General features: G+C 48.9%; 2 protein-coding genes across 3 annotated transcripts in view; both read left to right on the top strand.

The window, feature by feature from the left end:
- Positions 1-21,247, top strand: part of LOC127058307 (immunoglobulin superfamily containing leucine-rich repeat protein 2-like) — a 79,499-nt gene that overhangs the window by 18,666 nt on the left and 39,586 nt on the right. The window contains exon 7 of one of the 2 annotated variants that reach the window (XM_050968125.1): positions 1,764-1,813. In XM_050968125.1, coding sequence (XP_050824082.1) covers positions 1,764-1,813 — 50 coding nt within the window. Of the gene's footprint in view, positions 1-1,760; positions 1,814-21,247 lie in introns of both variants that reach the window. The other variant, XM_050968124.1, reaches the window with a different exon arrangement.
- LOC127058415 (protein PML-like) lies at positions 7,291-20,401 on the top strand. The gene is made up of 4 exons (XM_050968466.1): positions 7,291-7,351; positions 17,804-17,951; positions 19,474-20,081; positions 20,222-20,401. Exons 2-3 carry the CDS (start codon positions 17,813-17,815, stop codon positions 20,046-20,048), a joined length of 714 nt encoding a protein of 237 aa, XP_050824423.1. The 5' UTR covers positions 7,291-7,351; positions 17,804-17,812; the 3' UTR covers positions 20,049-20,081; positions 20,222-20,401.

Genomic DNA, 21,247 nt, shown 5'->3' with positions numbered 1-21,247 from the left:
GATAGTGCTGGGCCCTTCCCCAGCCCTCCAAGCCAGATCGGTGTCCCAGCCGACAGACAGACAGGGACTGCAGGGAGGACATCTGGTGGATACTTTTAAAAATGCAGCCTCCCATGTTTTCCATAGTGAAGTCCTGAGAAGAAGAGCTGAGAGATATAGCTACTGATCCAGGAAAGCTCCTCATTTGAGTCACAGTGTTTAAATTTAAGATCTTTGCTAGATCAGGGCCATAGGCCACAGAGACCTCCTTTGAGAGGTGAACCAACCCCCTCTGGGTGAACAGAGTGGCAAGGCTGAAAGATACAAAAAGGCTTTTTTCTACTAGAAGGAGCTGTGGAGGAGAATGCTCTTGCACCAGCCCTGGGCAGAGAGCCAATGAATGACCCACAAGAAGAGGGAATGGTGAGGGAAGGAGAAAAAACACAACATCCATCAGAGAGGATGGACCATATCCATGGAGGGAGGCAACTTCTCACTGGAACCTGGAATGCGGGGGAGCTGGTGGAGGAGCTGGGGAAGGCAGTGATGGGGCCACACTTCCAGGGTAAGGATGAGCAGGCAGGTAACAGGGCCTGGGAGAGGAGTGGCATCCGTGGAGCCAGATGGGGAAACACAGCCTAGCAGCAGTAAGAGGTTTCAGCATTGGCATTGGCTGAGACTTGCACACCCCATCACAGTTTAGTACCTCCACACGTACCCAGCCATCAGGTAAAATCACCTGGAAGGCCTGCAGGGGTCTGAATGGACTGTAGTGACATGTGCTTAGCCAAGACTCCTTATCCTAGGGTAAAGGGTTGGGTTCCCTAATTGTCACAGCAGCTCAATGAAAATCAAATGAGTTGGAGCTTCAACGTGTAAAACCAAACGGCCATTGATAGAGCCCTTACAGTCATTGCAGAGCAGCTGGCTACTCAACCTCTTTCATGACATGACCCCATGTTACAACACAAAAGTTCAGAGACCATCCCCACTTCCAATAATTTTGGGACCTCTCCCGTATAGCCATAAAGAGAAGTCCCACCCACCACATCCCCAAATTGTTAATGAGCCCCTTGCCAGGGATCTGGACCACAGGTAGAGAATCCATGATTTATAGCAACATTTAGTAATCTGGGCTTTCCTGGTTTCACGTACAGACAAACAAGGAACTGTTCTGAAATGAGTGACTGAAAATAATGAGGGAGTTGAAAAGGTTGACTGAGGAGGAGATGGAAAAGGCTAAGTTCCATGTGGCTAGACAGTGATGCAGAGAGACACAACCACACAGCCTCAACACCAAGGGAAGGAAGAAAGGAACGGCAGCAGAAGGTCTCAGGAGTCGAAATGGGAATAAGGGAGGAAAATAAGACAGCAAGGAATAGAAATGCCAGGCAGATTGGAGGGTATGATGCTGGAAATGATTCCCTGAAGCACTGGACTTCTTGTAGCAGAACAGGGCAGGAGGGCAGCACAGAGGTGAAATGTATCTCAGCTGGGGTGAAAAGGAAAATCAGCACATGCAGCAACAGAGGAAACTGCCTCTCTGTAGAAGCTCTCGCTGCTATGCCCCAGCCAGTGGAGAGGACTCTAATGCAACACTCATCAACCAGCCTACTATGTGGCCCTTACATGGCTTTGGCAAGCACTGTGTGGCTGGGGAGGGACCCACGTTGCTTTGCCAGTTTTTCCTCTGTCCTGTGCTCCTTTCTGCACAAGCCCTCGGTAGCTTTCACACTACACCTGTTCAAACTGGCACTTGACTCCCTGTCTTCTGTTTTCAGAAGACTCCAGCATCGTGATAAGCAGTTCTGAAGATACCGAAGAAGACATGACGGTGAGTGCAATAAGAGCCCAGGATCCACGGTAACTGGGATGCAATATCGATTGTGTCAAAATGCTAAGAGTCGCTGCCGCTCACGCTGCCTCTTGTAAGATCAACAGCAGTGAATGGAAACACAAGCACGCTATGGTTGGGACGTTCAGCCACCTGCCTTAGCATTACAATTCTCCCCACTTGGTTCAGTGAGGATTCTGAGACCATGCACTAAAGGTTTGGCATGTCCTAAGGATCCACATTAATCTGCCAGTCACATACCTTTTGAGATTCCTAGGTGTGGGCAAGAAAACCTCTCCTTAGTTGGATGAGAGTCATCAGGCAGGTATAAGTTTAACCTTCTCCTCCGGGACTCTTTCTGAATGAGTAACCACATTATCTGTTGGCTCCTCTCCCCATACCTTGGTCAGATTCCAGCAGAAGGAATCTGCTGAGATGTTTCAGAACATTCTTCCACCACCCTGATGTTTTTTCAGCAAGAGTTCTCATCATCTGCTCGCTCACTTTCTTCTCCTTCAGTGACTCTATGTTATTTCTCAATGCACCACAATGGGTTGCGCTCTTGCTTCTGTAAGAGCAAGGATAGGTCCTTAGCTGCTTTCTGATTGCTTAACATCCCTTCCAAAATGAAGCCAATTGTGGATTTCCCCCCAGCTGATATTCCCAGTGGTCTAGACATCCCTTCTCTCTTTCCCAGATAGGCACATGCCTCCCCTTCATCAATGGCATTATATGTTTGACATATCTACTTACTGCTCCTAGACAGTGTTTCCTAGTGGTAGGGCACAGGACTAAGACTCAGAAGACATAGGTTCTATTCCCGGCTCTACCACTGGGCAAGTCACTTCAGCGCTCTGTGCCTCAGTTTCCCCACCTGTAAAATGGGAATAATGCTACTGCCCTCCTTTGTAAAGCACTCTACAGATGACTGTGCTAGCTGAGAACTGGGTATGGTTATTCTACAATGCCTCTCTCAGGAGACTGGTATCAGAGACTATCCTGAGTAGAAGTAGTTGGCTGCTGACTGTACATCAAGTCACAGGCAAGCACGGGTGCAACTCACCCAACCACAATGCCGTAGACTGAGGGAGAAATGCGTTGCTTAATGCTACCAAAAGAAAACAAAAGGAGACAAATTCATCCCTGCTGTAACCCCTTTGAAGCCCAGAGAGCCACACAAGTAATATTTGGTTCAAGGTGTTGTCCCATCTCAAACATGCCCTGTTCATTGACTACGGCTCTGAGCACGGAACAAGCAAATCAAGTCCCCTCTCCCTTCCCAGTACAACCAGCACTGGTAGCTCTCACCCGTTCTTTGGTGATCTCCAGCTGTTGGCAAACCCCATCTGGACTCATATCCTTTAGCCCAATTGCTGCAACTCCAATGTGGTGAGCTAAGTGGCTCCACCAGGGGCTGGATTTGCCACCATGTCTTGTGATGTCACTCACACCTGTGCAAAGAGGGCATGAACCAATAGCATTCGTATCTGCTGTGCTCATGCTGCCTAGGTGTAATTGACTATCCGGGGGTGCAGGGCAGTGGGGAACCTGGACCCACATGTTTCATGAATGCTGCTGTAACTCTCAGGCATTTTCTCTTGCAGGAGATGTGCCAGCAAGTACTTTGAAATGGTCTCACCTCACATGCAAATACAGCTTTGCAGATGACGCTGCTGAAATGACCCTCTCAAGTCAATCTGTGTGAATGTTCCCCTCTCTCAGGGAGTTCATTTCCTCCTTTCTGGGTGTTTTCTTTTCCTGGCCTGTAAGAAACATAAGTGATCAGCGCTTAATTAGAGATGGCCCCAAAAAAGTAAAGATCTGGATTCAGGTCCAAACTTTGCATCTTTCCTGGGATTTCCAAAGGAGTCTAAGGGAACTGCTAAATATCCTAATAAAAATCCTTTTGCACATTTCTATACTTAATATTTCCAGTCGTGTCCAGCCCACAAATTCTGCCCAATTGGTATTTTTTCTGGAACTCAAGCACTTTCCTACATCATTCTCATTAAGATGTTCTGGTATTATTCTTTATTGATTGATGACACTGCTATAAAAATTAAATAGGAGGAAGTATCCTTTATAGAATTTGGCAGTATGATTCTGAACTAGTTTCTTCAAGCTTAACTTGGATAGTGGTGCTATGGTACATGACAGAATGAAATGCACGAAAAACATTTTTTATAATTGGTGCTGGTAGCATGTGATCTAGTTAAGACTGATTTCCAGCTTGCTCTTTCAGAGGCTCATAGAATCATAGAATACCAGAGTTGAAAGGGACCTCAGGAGGTCATCTAGTCCAACCCCCTGCTCAAAGCAGGACCAATTCCCAACTAAATCATCCCAGCCAGAGCTTTGTCAAGCCTGACTTTAAAAACATCTAAGGAAGGAGCTTCCACCACCTCCCTAGGTAACCCATTCCGGTGCTTCACCACCCTCCTAGTGAAAAAGTTTTTCCTAATATCCAACCTAAACTTCCCCCACTGCAACTTGAGACCATTACTCCTTGTTCTGTCATCAGGTACCACTGAGAGCAGTCTAGATCCATCTTCTTTGGAACCCCGTTTCAGGTAGTTGAAAGCAGCCATTATAATTTACACAGACAAATGCAGGCTTCAATTTTATGTTTTTGTCTCAGCCCAAAGAAGAATTGTTTGAGCCACTTCATTTGAGCTATTTGTGAGTTATTGGAGAATGGGGGAGTGGGTGAAGAATAATTTCTGTTAGTCTCCATTAGAAAGTGCTCTCAGATGACTCAATATAACTCAAATGTAGAGGGTCTAATTCTTCTGTCACTTTTACATTAGTTTCAGTGCACTCACTCTTGAGTTACACCAGAGTAGGTGAGAGGAGAATTGGGCCCAGGAACTTCGAACTTGTCTTGTTTTTAGATCTCACTCAGATTTAAAACCACAGGCTATGTCTGCAGGCTGTCGGTTCAGATGGTTTGAAGTTTGCAATGTTGGAAGTCAGCAGTCTTTTGTATCGCCCATTAGAACTTTCCTGGTTTTTTACTCGTTTTAAGGATGACTTTGTCAATGATGCCACCATTGTCCATGACACGCCGCACTGTCAGAGTCAAAATATGAGTATCTCTGATTGAAGGAACTTACCTATTCTGCTCAAGAAATAGGCAGAGCTTTTAAGATTTTCAGACAAAATAGCTTCATATCAAGAAACTTACAAGATCAGTTAAGGATGACTGAATTAAGGATATTATATTTAACGATATTTTAATTAAAGACTCTAGGGGCTGAAGCTTGTGGAATTTATAAACCTTACAGGGAAAAGAATTTTTAGTATAGGCCAAAAATAAAGCAATATGGCAGAGATTGTCTGTTCCAAAATGTATTGGCCCAGATCAGGGGCAAAGTTAGTGTGCGCTGCAAAGCAGTTGACATCAGTGGGAGTCTTTGCAGGGCCGGTGCAAGGATGTTTCACGCCCTAGGCAAAACTTCCACCTTGCGCCCCCCCACACGCCCTGAGGCCCCCCCCACGCAGCAGCTCCCCCCTCCGCCCTGAGGCGCCCCCCCCCCCACGGCAGCTACACTCCTCCACCCTGAAGCGCCCCCCTTGCGGCAGCTCCCCACCCTCCACCCTGAGGCAACCCCCTGCCCCGGCTCACCCTGCTACAAGCACGAGCATGCCATGGTTGCTTCACTTCTCCCACCTCCCAGGCTTGTGGCGCCTAAGCTGATTGGCGCTGCAAGCCTGGGAGGCGGGAGAAGTTAAGCAACTCACCCCTGCCCCACCTCCTCCCCGCGCATGCCACCATTGCTTCACTTCTTCCGCCTCCCAGGCTTGCGGCACTAGTCAGCTTAGGTGCCGCAAGCCTGGGAGGCGGGAGAAATGAAGCAACCACGGTGTGCTCGTGGAGGAGGCGGGGCAGGAGTGAGCTGGGGCAGGGGTGAGCTGGGGCAGGGAGTTCCCCTGCGTGCCGCCCCTCCTTACTTGCTGCAGGCGGCCCTCCCTATGCTCCCCTGCCCCAGCTCCCTCCACCTAAATGCCTGCGGCAACCGGGGTAGCTGAAGATCCGGCTGCTGTGGTCACTGCTGAAGAAAATGGCGCCCCCAAATCCCAGTGCCCTGGGAAACTGCCTAGGTCACCTAAATGGTTGCACCGGCCCTGAGTCTTTGCATTGCCTTCCTTGGGCTTTGGATCAGCCCTTGAAGCTTTGATGCATGGAAACATTAGCGAATGAGGTTTTCTGTAGTTTGTTTGTTACTGTTGTATCAGCATTAGCAATTATCTAGGGCTATAAAAATGGGACCATCTTTGATGCATGGGATAGGGGATAAACTGTTCAATGTGTAGAAACTTTAATAGTAGTTGTGTAGATAAAATTTCATGTAACACTTTGAAAAGGTACTGCCTGCCCCTTGCTTTGAAAACAATATTAAAAATCCACAGGATTGATGATATATTTAACCACATGGCAAATTCCAGTGGCCAATGTCCTTAGAAATAAAGAAGCAGTTGAATTGATGGGGTGGGAAGGGACCTGTTTTCAGTGGAAGGAGTTGGATATAAGATTGGGATGGGGGCCATGGTTTTGGGGAATGTAACATGGAGGTGCTTTTGTATGGGATAATAATGCAGGAATGTAAGTCACTCTTGTTACTCTCAATAAAACTATTTCCAAACTAAAAGCAACCCACTGCCATCTTCCTTACCTGTTTTCTTTGCAATTTCTCTTTCCTTCTTCCAGTGGTAAACTGAGCCTAAATGGGAACTGGATCCAATCCAACCAAGGGACCTATTCTCATGCCATTCCTTCTTCCAATGCTGCCTCCTGCACCCCTGTCCCTCTGGTAAACCCTAACGCCTTCTGGCATTTTCTCCCACAGGCAGCATGGTCTGGAGGAACAAGCATGGAGTTTGGAGTCACAGAGGACTGGCTTCCAATCCTGGCTCTGCCACTGATTCACTGTGCGGCCTTGAGTGACTCACTTCACCTTTCATTCATGTTTCCCCACCTGTCAAATGGCGGTGATGATACTCACCCTTCCTGCCTCACAGGGGTGCTGGGAGGATTAATTAGAGTAGTGTCTGTTCAGTGCTTTGCACACACCTCCCAGGCCCACGTCTGCGTCCATGAATCCTCCTTTTATCTGTCCTTCATCATAGCTTCAGTAGGTCAGAGTGTTTTGACTGACCGTAGAAGTCATTGAGCACCATTGCTCAGAGCCTGCTCTCACTGCACTCGTGGCTAAGAACATCCAGGAGCACGTTATGCTTTTCAGACATCTGACTCCCTCAGACTCCTTTGGAAATCCCAACTACCAGGTGTAGAGTGAATTGGGACAATTATTAATCTAGCTGCCCTTTTTGCCTTTTAAAGAGCTGCTGTCTGGCTGTATTGATGGGGGCCCCCCAGTGGGTATCTTCATGGGATGCCAATGTTAGCATGGAAAGGAAGAAGCAAGCTGCCCGAAGGACCAGGCACATGTGGCCACTACCCTGAGTCAGTTGATGCCATCAACAGCAGTGAAAAGGGTAGTAGATATAAGAGAATAGCAGAGCAAACCCAAGCCACAGGTAAGGATAAGCCTGCTCAAATAAATGGCACTCATCTCACCCTGTAAGCAGCTGGTGAAGGACTCCAACAGATGCCCTCTAGGTGAGTTTTACCACCAAGGACCCTCCACAGGGAAAGTCATGTCCCCAGCCCCATCCAGACTGAACCTAAGGACTAGGAATAGTTCTGCCTCCCATGAATAGTAACTGATAGGCAGAGACTTAGGTCAAGAGACCACTGCAAAAGTACTTACGAGTTTAGAGTCTTCTTCGAGTGGTGGTTCCTATGTGTATTCCAAATGTGGGTGTACATGCACACCATGCGCCTGAGCTGGAAAGTTTTCCTAGCAGTGTCCATTGACCCACATGTCATCTTGTGCTCCCAGCTGAGGCTATATTATGCTGGATGAGTCAACGCAGCGCCAGTTCCCTTTTACTGCCGCATGACTGGAGTCGAAACCCCTGCTCCTCTGGCATCTCAGTTTTTCACAAAAAGAGCCCTTTCGACTGTTGTATAGAGTTCTTGTTTGTTGTTTGCTTGTATAGCATGGTAAGTACACATAGTAGTTAGTGTAGTTAATTAGAGATTGTTTACCCTGCTCGCAGTATATTTTCCCTTCCCTGGGTACTATGCCCCACATTCCAGGGTTTAAAAACTGTGCTTTGTGCCCCCACTTGTTCTTGGTGAATGACAAGCACCAGCATTACCTTTACTGCCGTGGGGAGGCTCATATCATGACTCATTGCAAGATCTGTAAGTCCTTTCTGCCATGGACTTGGGAAGTGTGGGAACTTCGCCTCCGAAAGTTGCTTATGGAGGAGCCATGAGACCGCAGGCATGCTCTCATTCAGAACCGTCACTGCAGCTGTGGTCCATCACCAGTGGTGAGTGTTCCTCCCAGCACTTCGCACGCCTCCCATCTGACAGTACTGACAGTCAAGGACAAGCCAAGACATGAGGGTACAAAGCATTCTCATGAGCATCTGAGCAAGGCCGCCGTTGAGGGCCACTGCCAAGCACAGTGTTCCCTTCCTAGCCAAACCAGGTCAGGTGAAGAGTCGTGTGCCAACATTGCTGCACCAGTGCTAAGCTTCCCCATACCTAGAGTGAATTAAAGCACAAGAAGGATCTGGTGATACTGCTGGTTGTCCCAGCATTTGCCTGCCCTGACTGGTCTCCAGCTCATGTACCGCCCATCCACTCACTGCCTTTGCGCCTACCGGTCTAACCATCCCCACGAACACCACCTCGGTTCTCCAGGGCTTCCAGAGACATCCCTCAGACTTCTAGCCACTTGGAGTCTCTTCTCCTGATGGAGCAACTGCAGCTGCCCTACCTGCCTTCTCCATTGCTTGCCTGTGAGCTACCCATGCCAGTGAATGAACAGGTTCCTACTGACACACCGTGGCCTGCCTGATGAGATTCTCATTCCTCCCTTTCTATGGCCCCCAATGACCAAAAGCAATATCTGGTCCAGTTATAGCAGGTAGCTGAGGATCTGGGCATACCGTTAGAGGAGTCCAGGACCAGCACCATCAACTGCAGGACATCCTCCAACCACAGGGACCGTCATGGCTGGCACTGCCCATTAATGATGCTATCCTTCAGCCCACGTGGACAGTGTGGCACACTCCTGATTCCTTTACCCCCACACCAAAATGTATGACGTGCCAGTACTAAGGGGACATACTTTCTCTTCTCCCACCCATCCCCCAGCTCTCTGGTTATGCATGCAGGAATGGAACGGGTGCACCAGCACACACAAGTCTAGTCCACCAGACTGGGCGGCCATGCACCTAGACCTTTTTGGGAAAAAGGGCTACTTGGCAGCATTGCAATGCCAAATTGCAAATTACCAGATTCTGCTGGCTAAGTATGATTTCAACAACAACACTGCTCTAGCAAGAACCAACAGCTTAACACCGTGGTGGAAGAGAGGTGCCTGATGGCCAAAGTGGGCTTCCAACTGGCAGTCGATGCCACCGGCAGGTCTTCGTGCTCCCTTGCCATGGGTGTCGTCATGTGACAAGACTCCTGGCTGCAGTCCTCCGGCTTTCCTCAGGAGGTCCAAACCTCTCCTTTGATGAGAACAAGTTGTTCTCTGCCAAAATAGACTAGTCCCTTCACTCTCTTAAAGACTCTAGAGCAACTTTGCACTCCATGGGGATCTGTCCCCTACCCCTCCAATGCAAACAGCAGCACCAATCACTCCACCCCCAGCCTACCTGGCCTAGTATCAGCGACACACACACACACGTAGGCGCCACCAACCCCAGTGACAGCCACCCACAGCATCTGTCATGGCCACCTCCTCCACCCTGGCCCACCAACAAATCAAGACACAGTTTTGACATCATAATTGAGAACTGCGAACCGTCTCCGTTGCCACCTGTGGCCCCCAGGTCATCTTTGGGGGCCAGCTTGCCCTGTTTGCCCACAACTGGGGCAAGATCACGATGGACCGTTGGGTATTGGAGATCATCCACCAAGGATACTCCATAGAATTTCTTTCGTTTCCTCCCCACTGCCACTACCCCTACTTCCCGGGGATCCTTCCCAGCAATGCCTACTACAGCAAGAAGCAGATGCTGTTCTTGCAAAGGGCACAGTAGAGCCCATGAGATCTCTCTTCGCAGGCAGGCAGTTTTACTCCCTGTACTTCCTCCTTTCATAGAAGGGCAGAGTGCACCTCCCCATACCTAATTTTCAGCTCCTGATGACACTGGCATCTATTATCTCCTCCCTTTCCCACAGGGCCTGGTTCACAGCTCTTGACACAAAGGACGCCTCTTTCCACATTGACAGTCACCCATCTACTTCAAAATTTCTCTGTTTCCAGGTGAGACGACACCAATAACAGTTTGGAATGCTCCCATTTGGCATTGTGATGGCAGTGGCAGCACCGATGTTCCACCTTGGCCGCTTAATGTACCCCTACCTGGGAGGAGAAATCCATGCTTGTACCTACTCAGACAATCAATTTCAGTGGGGCACGGCTCAAATCCATTGTGACATGGGCCTTCCTTCCAGCAGATGCTTTGGCATGTTGATAGCCATAGTTGTGGACTTACGCTGTAACCCTTGCACCACGGTCTGCCATTTACTCTCCCTCTGCTGTCACATGGCAGCCTGCACCTATGTGACACCACATGCATGTCTGCGCATGTGTTGACTCCAAATGTGGCTCCTTTCCATTTACAGACCCTACAAGGGACCAGCTGGATGCCAAAATCATTGTCCCGAAGATGGTTCTGGCCTTCCTTCACCTGGTGGACTGACCCTTCCAAGGTCCTGGTCTGTACCCCCTTCATCCAGCACCATGCCCCAGGACCTACTACTGAGCTAAATGTAAATGCTTCACCTCACGTCCTCATGACCATCACTATCACCTGAGACCAATACCCATACCCATACCTATCATCCTCAATTATCTCCTCAAACTCTAAATGTTGGGTCTTGCCCTCAGCTCTGTATGAGCCCACCTGGCCACAGTTAGTGCCTTTCCCTGCTGTGGTTGGCAGCTCGGTGTTCACACACCCTACCACCATTCATTTCATAAAAGGTCTCCTCAACAGTTTCTTCACAGCACTTAAGCCCACGCCCCCAGGGGAGCTTACCCTTCTTCTGTCTGCCCTCACGAAGCTGTGCTTCAAGCCAATGGTGACATGCTTCCTCTCCCATCTCTCCATGAAAGCAATATTCCTAGTGGCTATTACCTCGGCTAGATGGGTCAGCGAACTAGCAACCATAATTGCTGACATCCCCCCACACACACAGAATTTCACAAGGATAAGATTTACTGACAGCTGCATGGTAAGTTCCTCCCATGGTTGGTTTTGCAGTTCCACCTCTATCAGTCTGTTCACCTCCTTGTCTTCCATCTCAAACCAACATGCCGCCGCCTGACAGAGTTACGGTGCACTCTACGCAAGTGCAAGCAACCACATCTGCCTGCCTGATGGATATCTTCTGGCAAGTCACATGCTGAGCAGCGACATGGTGCTCCACGCACATATTCACATCCCATTACGCCATTGCCCAAGAGGGGGCTGACGATGCGTCAGTGGGATGCACCATTCTACGCACCGCACTGCCTCTCGCATTCTCACATCCCTCTCCACACTGATCACTGCTCAGTACTTACTCATGTTTGGAATAAATATTGGGACCATCACTCAAAGAAGAAGAGGAGGTTACTTACCTGTAACTGGAGGGTCTTCAAGAAGTGTGCTATCCATCTCCTCAGTTGTGGACTGCACTACTCAGTGGTAAGAACGTCACTGGACTGGCGTCAATCCACATGGCTTAATATAGCCTCAGCTGGGAGTACAAGACAACGCACGATGCATGTGCATGTCAATGGACACTGCTAGGAAAACCTTCCAGTGTATGGCAGGCATGCACACCCATGACTGGAATAGAAATAGGGACCATACATCTCAAGGAACCTCCAATTACAGGTAAGTAACTTCCTCTTATGACTGTCCTGAACCTCCTCATTTACACCAGTGTAAATCAGGAGTAATTCCACCATTATCAGTGGGGTTACATCAGTGTAACAGTGTAAGAGGAGAAGCTAAGACCTAGAATTGTTGCCTTTAGTGTTTGGGCTAGCAACAGATTCCTGGTGTGCTGTGAATTCTCTAACTAGAGACAACTGGCCTCACATACAGACTGTGTAGTTCACAGATTACTCGATCTTAATTTCTGTCTTGGTCATTTGGTGATTCCCTCCCCCTTAACTCCCCTGCCCAAAATTATCAACAGCGGGTTGGTTTGGAAACAGGGGAACTGGACCCCCAAGTCAATGTCCCAACTAGAACACGATCCAATGGCTGGAAGTTGAAGCTAGACAAATTCAGACTGGAAATAAGGTATACATTTTTAACAGTGAGAGAAATTAACCATTGGAATAGTTTACCAAGGGTCATGGTGGATTCTCCATCACTGATCATTTTAAAATCAAGATTAGATGTTTTTCTAAAAGATCTGTGTTAGGAATTATTTTGGGGGAGTTCTCTGGCCTGTGCTATACAGGAGGTCAGACTAGATGATTACAATGGTCCCTTCTGGCCATGGAATCTCTGAAACCCCACCCCCAAACTTTAGGAAAGTTCAGATTCAGATCTTAATCCCAATCAGGGGTTGAATTTTCAAAAGTTGCCTAAATCCCATTTTCAGAAGTGACTTTTTGTCACTCAGGCCCAAATCCTCAAAAATATTTTGGCATCTAACTCTCATTGATTTCAATGGCAGGCACCTAAATATCGTGGGGGACCTGGATTTAGGAGCCTATATCCCATTAACAATCAGTGGGGTTTAGGTTCTTAAGTCACTTTTGTAGATGGAATTTATGTTCCTAAGTCACATAGGCACTTTAGGAAATTTTCCCCCAAAATTTCGCTCCATGTGTTACTACTCAGTAACAATGTGCAGATGTGCTTGGCTCAGCTGTAGCAGCAGTTAACAGTAAGAGAGTTTCCATGAGTGCTTTGTTGTTCCTGAAGACACTGGGGATACTGTGGCACTGACAGGAAATGTGACTGGTGGGGAGAGGGGCCAGCTGCTGGGTTTTTGTGCAAGGCCTCCTCCATATCCTGTCTGGCAGGGAGCTGAGTTCATGCTCCCTCACTGAGCAAACAATCTGTTCCACTAGTTAAAAAATGACACATCAGAAGCCACAATTTCCTGTGAGTCCTCCGATTTGGCAGGAGAATTCCAATCTCACAGAAGCCCCCCAGATTCCAATTCAAATTCAGTCAGCAGCAGCCACCATGGCAGTAATGAGGAGCACATTTCCACTTCATAGCACTGCACATATAGTACCTAAGTAACCTTCCCAGCAGCCCTGGGATATAGGCACAATTATGGCCTAGGGACTAGACCTGGAGATATAACTGGGCATTTTAGCACCTGAGGCGAGCAAGCATATTTGTGCCCCCTGCCAATTTTTTTCATCTTTTTTCCACTCACAAGCGACAGGGATTGGGGTGAGGGGCACACAGGATTGTTACCCCAAAAACAGAATTTGGGTATCCTGAGATGACTCATCTGTTCTCATTAGATATGGGTCTCCAGGGTGCTTAAGGAAAAATCTTAGAGGGCATGGATACAAGCTGTGTTTTAAACAAGGCACTCTTTATTGATGTTATTCCTCACAACAAGCTAAAGATCACCCTTTCTTAATGTTAACACCTCTTATAGATGTTATAAACCCAATCCCTGGCACAAATCCCTTATTGATCTTATAAGACACAAATCCCTTCCACAAGTTAAAGAGCACCCCAAACCATATTGCTTTACAGTACTAAGTGGTGCACCCTGATTTTGGAGATCAGTTGTTCACAGGTCACTGACACCAGTTTTTAAATACATTTTTAAGGTCCTACATGTATAAATTCCTTTTATAATTACCACATGCAAATAGATCTTTATAAACCCATCCACACACACATACACTGACACTTTACTATACCAGAACTAGAACTTTGACAGACTTTGCTGCACTGTCCTGCATGCTCTCTCTCTGCCTCTTCTCCTCAGGTCTCTGCTTCTTATCTCTCTCTCTGTCTCTGCACTCCAGTGGCAGGGCAGGGCTCCCTCTGCTGCTCTCCTCCTCTCTCTGCCAGCTCTCTCAACCGTCAGCTCTCGACTCCCACCAGCTCTCAATCCAACTCAACTGACACACTGACCTTTATACCATTCTGTCAGAACTTTCCATACACTTCTGTTAATACCTTCCTGTCAGATCCTTCTTGAACACATGCCAACTGTCAACATTCTAAACTGTCAGATCTGTTTTTAAACTGGGATCATTATTTACCTGACAGTGGTATGATCATCTTCTATTTTTAGCATTGTTGTTCACCACCTTTTCCCCACCAATTTGGTTTTCCCACCAATTCTGTTTTTCATGTTCTGTGACCTTCAGCTTCTAATGGTGCAGTCACTCTTGCTTATTCAAAATGGAAGCCAGGAATATAAAATGGAATCTGGGAGCCCCCCCAAATAAGGTGACCAGGTGTCCAGTTTTTGACCGGAACACCTGGTCATAAATGGACCCAGGCAGCTCTGGTCAGCACTGCTGACCGAGCAGTAAAAAGTCTGGTTGGCAGCGCTGCAGGGCTAAAGCAGGCTAGTCCCTACCTGTTCTGGCTCCACACTCCCTATCCGTGCCCCAAGCACTGGCTCCGCACTCCCATTGGCCAGTAACCGCAGCCAATGGGAGCTGCAGGGGTGGTGCCTGTGGGCGAGAGCAGCGCACAGAGGAGCCAGACCTGCTACTGGCTGCTTCTGGGGCACAGCATGATCTGCGGTGCCAGGACAGGGAGGAAGCCTGCCTTAGCCCCCCGGGTGCCCCAGCCCTGAGACCCCCCAACCCAGAGCCCCCTCCTGTACCTCAAAGCCCTCCTCCCCTACCTTACCCCAGGGCCTGCACCCCCAGTTGGAGCCCTCACCCCCCCCCGCACTCCAACTCCCTGCCTGAGCCCAGAGACCCCTCTCACATCCTGAACCCTCCACCCCACCCCCCCAGCTTGGATCCCCCTCCTGCATCCCAAACCCCTCATCTACGGCCCCACCCCAGAGTCCTTACCCCCTCTGCACCAGCCCAGAACTCCCTCCTACACCCTGAACCCTTGTGCCCCAGCCCCACCCCAAAGCCGCACCACCAGCCAAAACCCTCATCCCCCCTGCCTCCCAACCCCCTGCCCCAGCCCAGTGAAGTGAGTGAGGATGGAAGAGAGTGAGCTACCAAGGGAGGGGAAATGTAATGAGTGGGGCTGGCCTCTGGGAAGGGGAAGGGCAGGGGCGTGGCTAGGGTATTTGGATCTGTGGGATTAGAAAGTTGGCAACTCCAACCCCAAATGGAATTTCTCTGCTATCAGTCACATGCCCCCGAGATTTTTGCTACCCCACTCCCACAACACAGACAGGCTGGATGACCCACTGAGGAGAGTCAGGGGCTGGAGATGGCACTCTCTCCCTAACACTGGTGTGTGGGGCTGGCACTCAAGCCTTGCCACCTGGGGCTTTACATGTCACCTCTGTTTCTGCCCCATTTTTCCTCCTCCACAGCTTTGTGGCCTGGGTGACTTCCCATTCGCCCTGCCTTGGTTACAGCTTTGGCTAGAGCACTGGACTGGGACTTAGACTCATAGACTCAAAGGCGAGAATGGACCATTGCGATCATTTAGTCTGACGTCCTGCACACTGCAGGCCACAGAACCTCACCCACCCACTCCTGTAATAGACCCTGAACCTCTGGCTGAGCTACTGAAGTCCTCAAATCATGATTTAAAGATGTCAAGTTACAGAGAATCTGCCATTTGCACTAGTTTAACTTGCAAGTGACTGCATGCTGCAGAGGAAAGCCAAAAACTCCATGGCTTCAACCAATGTGACCTGGGGGGGAGGGGCAGGAGTCCTTCCTGACCCAAAATATGACAGACTGTTGGACCCTAAGCATGTGTGCAAGACGCACCAGACAGACACCTGAGAACAAATTTGCTGTACTCACTCAGAGCTCTCCCCATCTACTGTCCCATCAGCAGCCATTGGGGATATTTACTACTAGCAGTTGCTGATGGGCCACATGCTATTATAGGCAGTCTCATTATTCCAACCCTCCATAAACTTATCAAGCTCAGGCTTGAAACCAGTTAGATTATTTGCCCCCACTGTGCCCCTTGGGAGGCTGCTCCAGAACGTCACTCCTCTGATTGTTAGAAATCTTGATCTAATTTCAAGCCTAAAATTGCTGATGACCATTTCATATTCATTTGTTTTTATGCCAACATTGGCCCTAAACTTAAATAACGCCTTTCCTTCCCTAGTATTTATCCCTTCTCCCCGTGTGAGAGATGGGTTCTGTTTGTGGCTTTGCCATTGGCCAGCTGTGTGACCTTGGGACCTCAGTTCCCCTTCTGTAGAAAGGTGGTGTCAATGATACTATATAGAGAGCAGAAGATCTCAACGGTCAATATCAGTGTCTCCATTGTACAGATGGGAGGGAAGTGGCTTGCCCAATGTCACCTTGCAGTCCAATGGCAGAACCAGGAATTGAACCCACAATTTCTGCAGCACAGTAAAGTGCTTAAAGCCATCGCTGTCCGTTTGCAGGTGGGAAAACTGAGACACAGCAAGGGACAGCAGTTGTATCCCAACACACACAAGGCACCAGTGTCAGACCCGAGAGCTCTGGGTCTGACCCCTGGCCCACACCTCTGTCTAGATATGACGCAGCAAGGGCTAGTTTGCTGTGGGCAGTTCATGGCACAAACTCTGGGATCTTTCATATGCAGGATACCTTCTGTGGAAAAGTGGAAGCAGAACAACTGATTTCTCATTCCAGGGGAGTGGCAGCAAGACCTAGCCTCTCAGCTGCTGTGAATAGAAAGGAAAAGTCAGAACAGTGCTTTTGACCTTTAGTAACTCCATTGATTATGGACTTACTTCCTTCCAGTGTAAGCTGGACAGCAGGCAATATTTCTGTAGTCTATTGGAAAAGGAGGGAGTCCCTTTAAAAAGCTGATGAGCCCTCCAGTGGTGTTCACCATGTTCTAGAAGCCACCAGAGCCCAACCAGCCAGCTGTGTGGAGCGTAGCCCTGCCTGTTAAGATATATTTAGTAACCACAATTATTTGGGACCTGACTTGACACGGTGTTTTTGCACATTGTGTTTACAAGACACAACAATTTCCTAAGCTGCAGATCTATTAAACTCCAGACTAGTCTCCCAAGCAGAATGGCAGAAGTGCAGGCACATCTGTAATGGAAAGAGAATTGCAGAATGTCACCTAGAAAGCAACCGTTCATTTGTCCAAGGAGTACAGAGCCTCACAGTGCTTAGTCTGAGTGCTTCATAAATACCAAGGGGGTGAGAGAGACAGAGAGGAGAAATTATCAGAAATGTCTCAAAATTCTCCCCAAAACATTTCTAATTTTGCTGAAAACCAAGAAAAAACAATAAATCATGGAGAATTTTTTCATTTCAAAATCTGTGCCCCCATTTTTCAACCAACTGCAAAGTAGGTCAACATATTTCACGTCAGGTGAGATTTCAGAATTGTGTGGTGCTAGAGAAAACCTGGAGAAAAAGAATATGAAAAGGAAGCGTCATCCATTCCCATCTGCTTTTTTGTTTTTCATCTGGCTCCCACAGCATTAGAGATGAGCATCAAGAGATCAGACAAGACCATGGAACAAGACTTTTCTGCCTCCTCCTTCTCCTTTCCCTTTGGGGAGGGGGAACGGTCCCAAGCTCACACCACTGTCAAGGTGGTTACCTAGACAGGCATTAGAGCGCAGACTTTAAACTCAGCCACTCCTCTACTCCCTGGCTCGGCCACCTTTGCCTAGCCTCCTTTTCCACCTCTCAGCACATGCACAGGGCTCCCTCCTAGTGCAGGCGAACCCAGATGATTCTTGGCAGTAGTGGAGCATGGGGCATTCTCTCTGGTTTTCTGTTGCAGCTGTCCAGCATGCTAGAGGGCAGCAAGGACTCCTCCTCATACCTGCGGTTCGAATGGGAAAGCAGCGCACCAGGCTTTGGGGTTGTGGCCAGCGCTGGCTTTGGGGGAAGCACGCTGGTGTTCTTCGACATGAAGGTCAACAAAGACAGTGAGTCTGCTTTGCTCATTGAGAATCCCTATTAGCAGATAAGCTGTGTGGTATGGGCAGGGGATAGGAGCTTCTATAGTAGCTCCTGCTTCTGCTCTGCTATTAACCAATCCAGAGCAGATCTTCCTTCTGGAGTTCCTACAAACTCCCAGGGGCGGCTCCTGGCCCCAGCACACCAAGAGCGTCCTTGGGGCGGCATGCTGCGAGGGGCACTCTGCCAGTCGCTGGGAGGGCGGCAGGCATGGTGCCTTTGGCGGCATGCCTGCGGAGGGTCTGCTGGTCCCACGACTCCGGTGGACCTCCCACAGATGTGCCTGCAGAGGGTCTGCTGGTCCCGCGGCTTCGGACTCTCCACAGGCACGCCTGCGGGACGTCCACCGGAGCCGTGGGACCGGTGGACCCTCCACAGACATGCCTGCAGGAGGTCCACTGGAGCCGCAGGACCGGCGAGTGGCCGAGGGCACCCCCCCATGGCATGATGCCGTGCTTGGGGCGGTGAAATGTCCAGAGCCGCCCCTGCAATCTCCAAGGCCTGTTCAGGTTAGACATGTGCAGTCATACAGGGCTTCACACAAATCAGCCCCCAGCATCAAGAAAATCCTAGGCCCAGGTCCACTCCCTCTTTGTTTATCCTTCGACCCGTGATATTTCTATAGTGTCAATCACTAAGGGGACAAAGTGTTTTACACAGCAACCCAGTGACTATTGTAATGACCAAAGCTGAGTCTTCACTGAACCTGAGCCATCCAGCTCCAGAGGCCAGGCCCCTGCCACTTGCACTAAAGGACTAACTCCATTAGCAGGAGGCAGCAACAGGGCTGCTATCCTCTTATATTTGCCTGCCACTAGAGGAACAAAGAAGCACACTTTGCTAGTGTGTTACATCAGGTGAATAAATAATTGGAATCTAAGCCTTCTCTGAGCAGGACCTCGCTTAGCTCCAAGCACAAGCATTCTCATCTGCTTGGAAAAGAGACAGCAGGATGGACTAGCTGGGAACCTCCTCCCCCAACGCTGCCTTTACACCCAGTCATCACTTAGGGTACGTCTTCACTACCCGCTGTATCGGCGGGTAGCAATCAATTGCTCGGGGATCGATATATTGAGTCTCATCTAGACACGATATATCGATCCCCGAACGCGCTTATATCGATTCCGTAGCTCCACCAACCAGATCGGAGTTGCGGAATCAACAGAGGGAGCCGCGGACATTGATCCCGCGCCGTGAGGATGGTGAGTAATTCGATCTTAAATACTTCGACTTCAGCGACGTTATTCACGTAGCTGAAGTTGCATATCTAAGATTGATTTTTCCCCCTAGTGTAGACCAGCCCTTACAGAAGGCAAAGATCTCCAGCTAGTAGGCAGGGCCTCCCTACAATACCAGAGTTTGACAAGAACTAAGAGATCACTTGGGCCCTCTGACCCCTTTCTCTCAGCTCCTCATATCCCAGTTCTCTCTGCATTACTGATGCTGAATGATGTCTCTAAAGTTCCTGATTCTGCCATTTTCCTACTCTAGCACAGATGATCACTCAGCTGGCTGCAGCGAATGGAGAAAACAGCTTTAAGGTTGTGATACAAACCCCAGAGTCTGTGCTCAGTTTGATTTCACAAGGTGTCTCCCTTGAGACAGGGCTAGAGCACTTTCTCTGCTACCTCCGCTCTGTTCCCAAGCCCATCTTAGTTGTATATAACTTCTGGACATCGGAGCTCACTGTTCTCTTTAAAGCCTTGGATTCTTTTGCCAAGAAATGGGACTTCTGCACAAATGTCTGTGGTTATCTGGATACCCTGCCTTTAATTAAGGAAAAGATTCCCACGTTTGGTCTCTATAAAATGAAGAGCCTGGTGAGAATGTACCTGCACAAGCCTCTGAACGACAGCAGCGCTCTGGCATCGGTGAAGGCCCTAAGGGATCTGTGTAAACTTCTGGAGATCCACACAGATCCAGATCCGAGGCTTGTACTTTCTCATTGCAACCTCGAATCTTACACTTCCCTCCAGCCTTTGCTGCAGGAGAAATTGCTAACCAGGTCTGCCACAAAGACTCTGGCAATGCGCAATATGGTCCTCTGTGAACTGCAGGAGTCGTAGCAGGAGAGAGGGCTGCCAGTGATTTCAGGTCTCTTCGTCATCAGCCTGAACCTCTGAGTGATAAGATATATTATTCTTCAGTGCTGCTGCTGACAGTTGATCTGCTTCTACTGGTGCCATCAATTGTCAGTGTATCTGTGCTATGAATCGAGCGCTGCATTCCTGATGGGCACCTGAGAGGAAGCTGCTAAACAGCTAAAAACAGCTCTCCCTTTTCCTAGCAAGAGTGCAACAAACTGCTTGAGGCTGTTACTGAGCTACCTATCCTTAGGTGCTTTTAGCATGTCAGTCACCACCAGACTGTCCCAGTGCTCTATCTGTCACGTATGATTAAATTACTTTTAAAACTAAAAGAGTCTTTAAGATGTTCTTGGTTGTAATCTAACCCATGTCACAACTCTAGGCCTATTTGCTACACACGCCTTTGGAAATCTGGCAGGATCAGCAAAAGCCATTTTCCCCCTAGACAGACTACCACTCAGTTGAAATATTCATATAACTCCACTCCCCCTTTCTTCTCTTTAGTCGAAGGGAGTGATAGCATCTTCCTTTATCATCCAAATAGACAGAGGAGGCATTACCTGGGAGGACAGTATGAGCCAGAGAGAGCTGTGATTACCTTTATTAAGCTCTCAGGCCCATTCCCAAATTTGGCATATTGGTGTCTCTCTTGTACAATTAGTCCCAGCCATTATCCTACCTCCCTACATACAGGATTCTCAGGACCTGTGTTTTGCATCATCTGCTGCACCTGGAATGAGGAAGCAGCTGATTGCAAAAATGTAAGCCTGCAGAACCTGCCTCACCCACAGCCAGGAGCCACAGGATGTGAGAATTCTTCTGGGAACCTTGGGGAACATTTACTCCACATGGGTGATGTGGCCTTGTAGGTCTCTTTCCCTCCCCTTTAGGCCTCACAGTGGCCACCAGCCTTCTGAGGGGGACCCTCCAGTAGGTCCTGCAATGTCCTGGCTAATGAGCATTTGCTGCTGCGACCCCCCATTGGATGGAATGGTAAATGAACACGGGTTCAAACCTTTTTCTCCATCCATCTTATAATGCCCATCAGCATGGTGTCTGGGTGCCTATCACATTGCATTCTGGTAGCAGGAGGCTCCTAGCTTTCATACACATGGAAACACTCCTTGAGCTCCAGTGGCAGCCCTAGAGAGCTGGGATTTTATGCCCACAATCCCCCT

This window comes from Gopherus flavomarginatus, chromosome 9, assembly GCF_025201925.1.
Source record: "Gopherus flavomarginatus isolate rGopFla2 chromosome 9, rGopFla2.mat.asm, whole genome shotgun sequence".
Taxonomy (NCBI): domain Eukaryota; kingdom Metazoa; phylum Chordata; order Testudines; family Testudinidae; genus Gopherus; species Gopherus flavomarginatus.
This window is presented reverse-complemented; position numbering and strand designations above follow the sequence as displayed.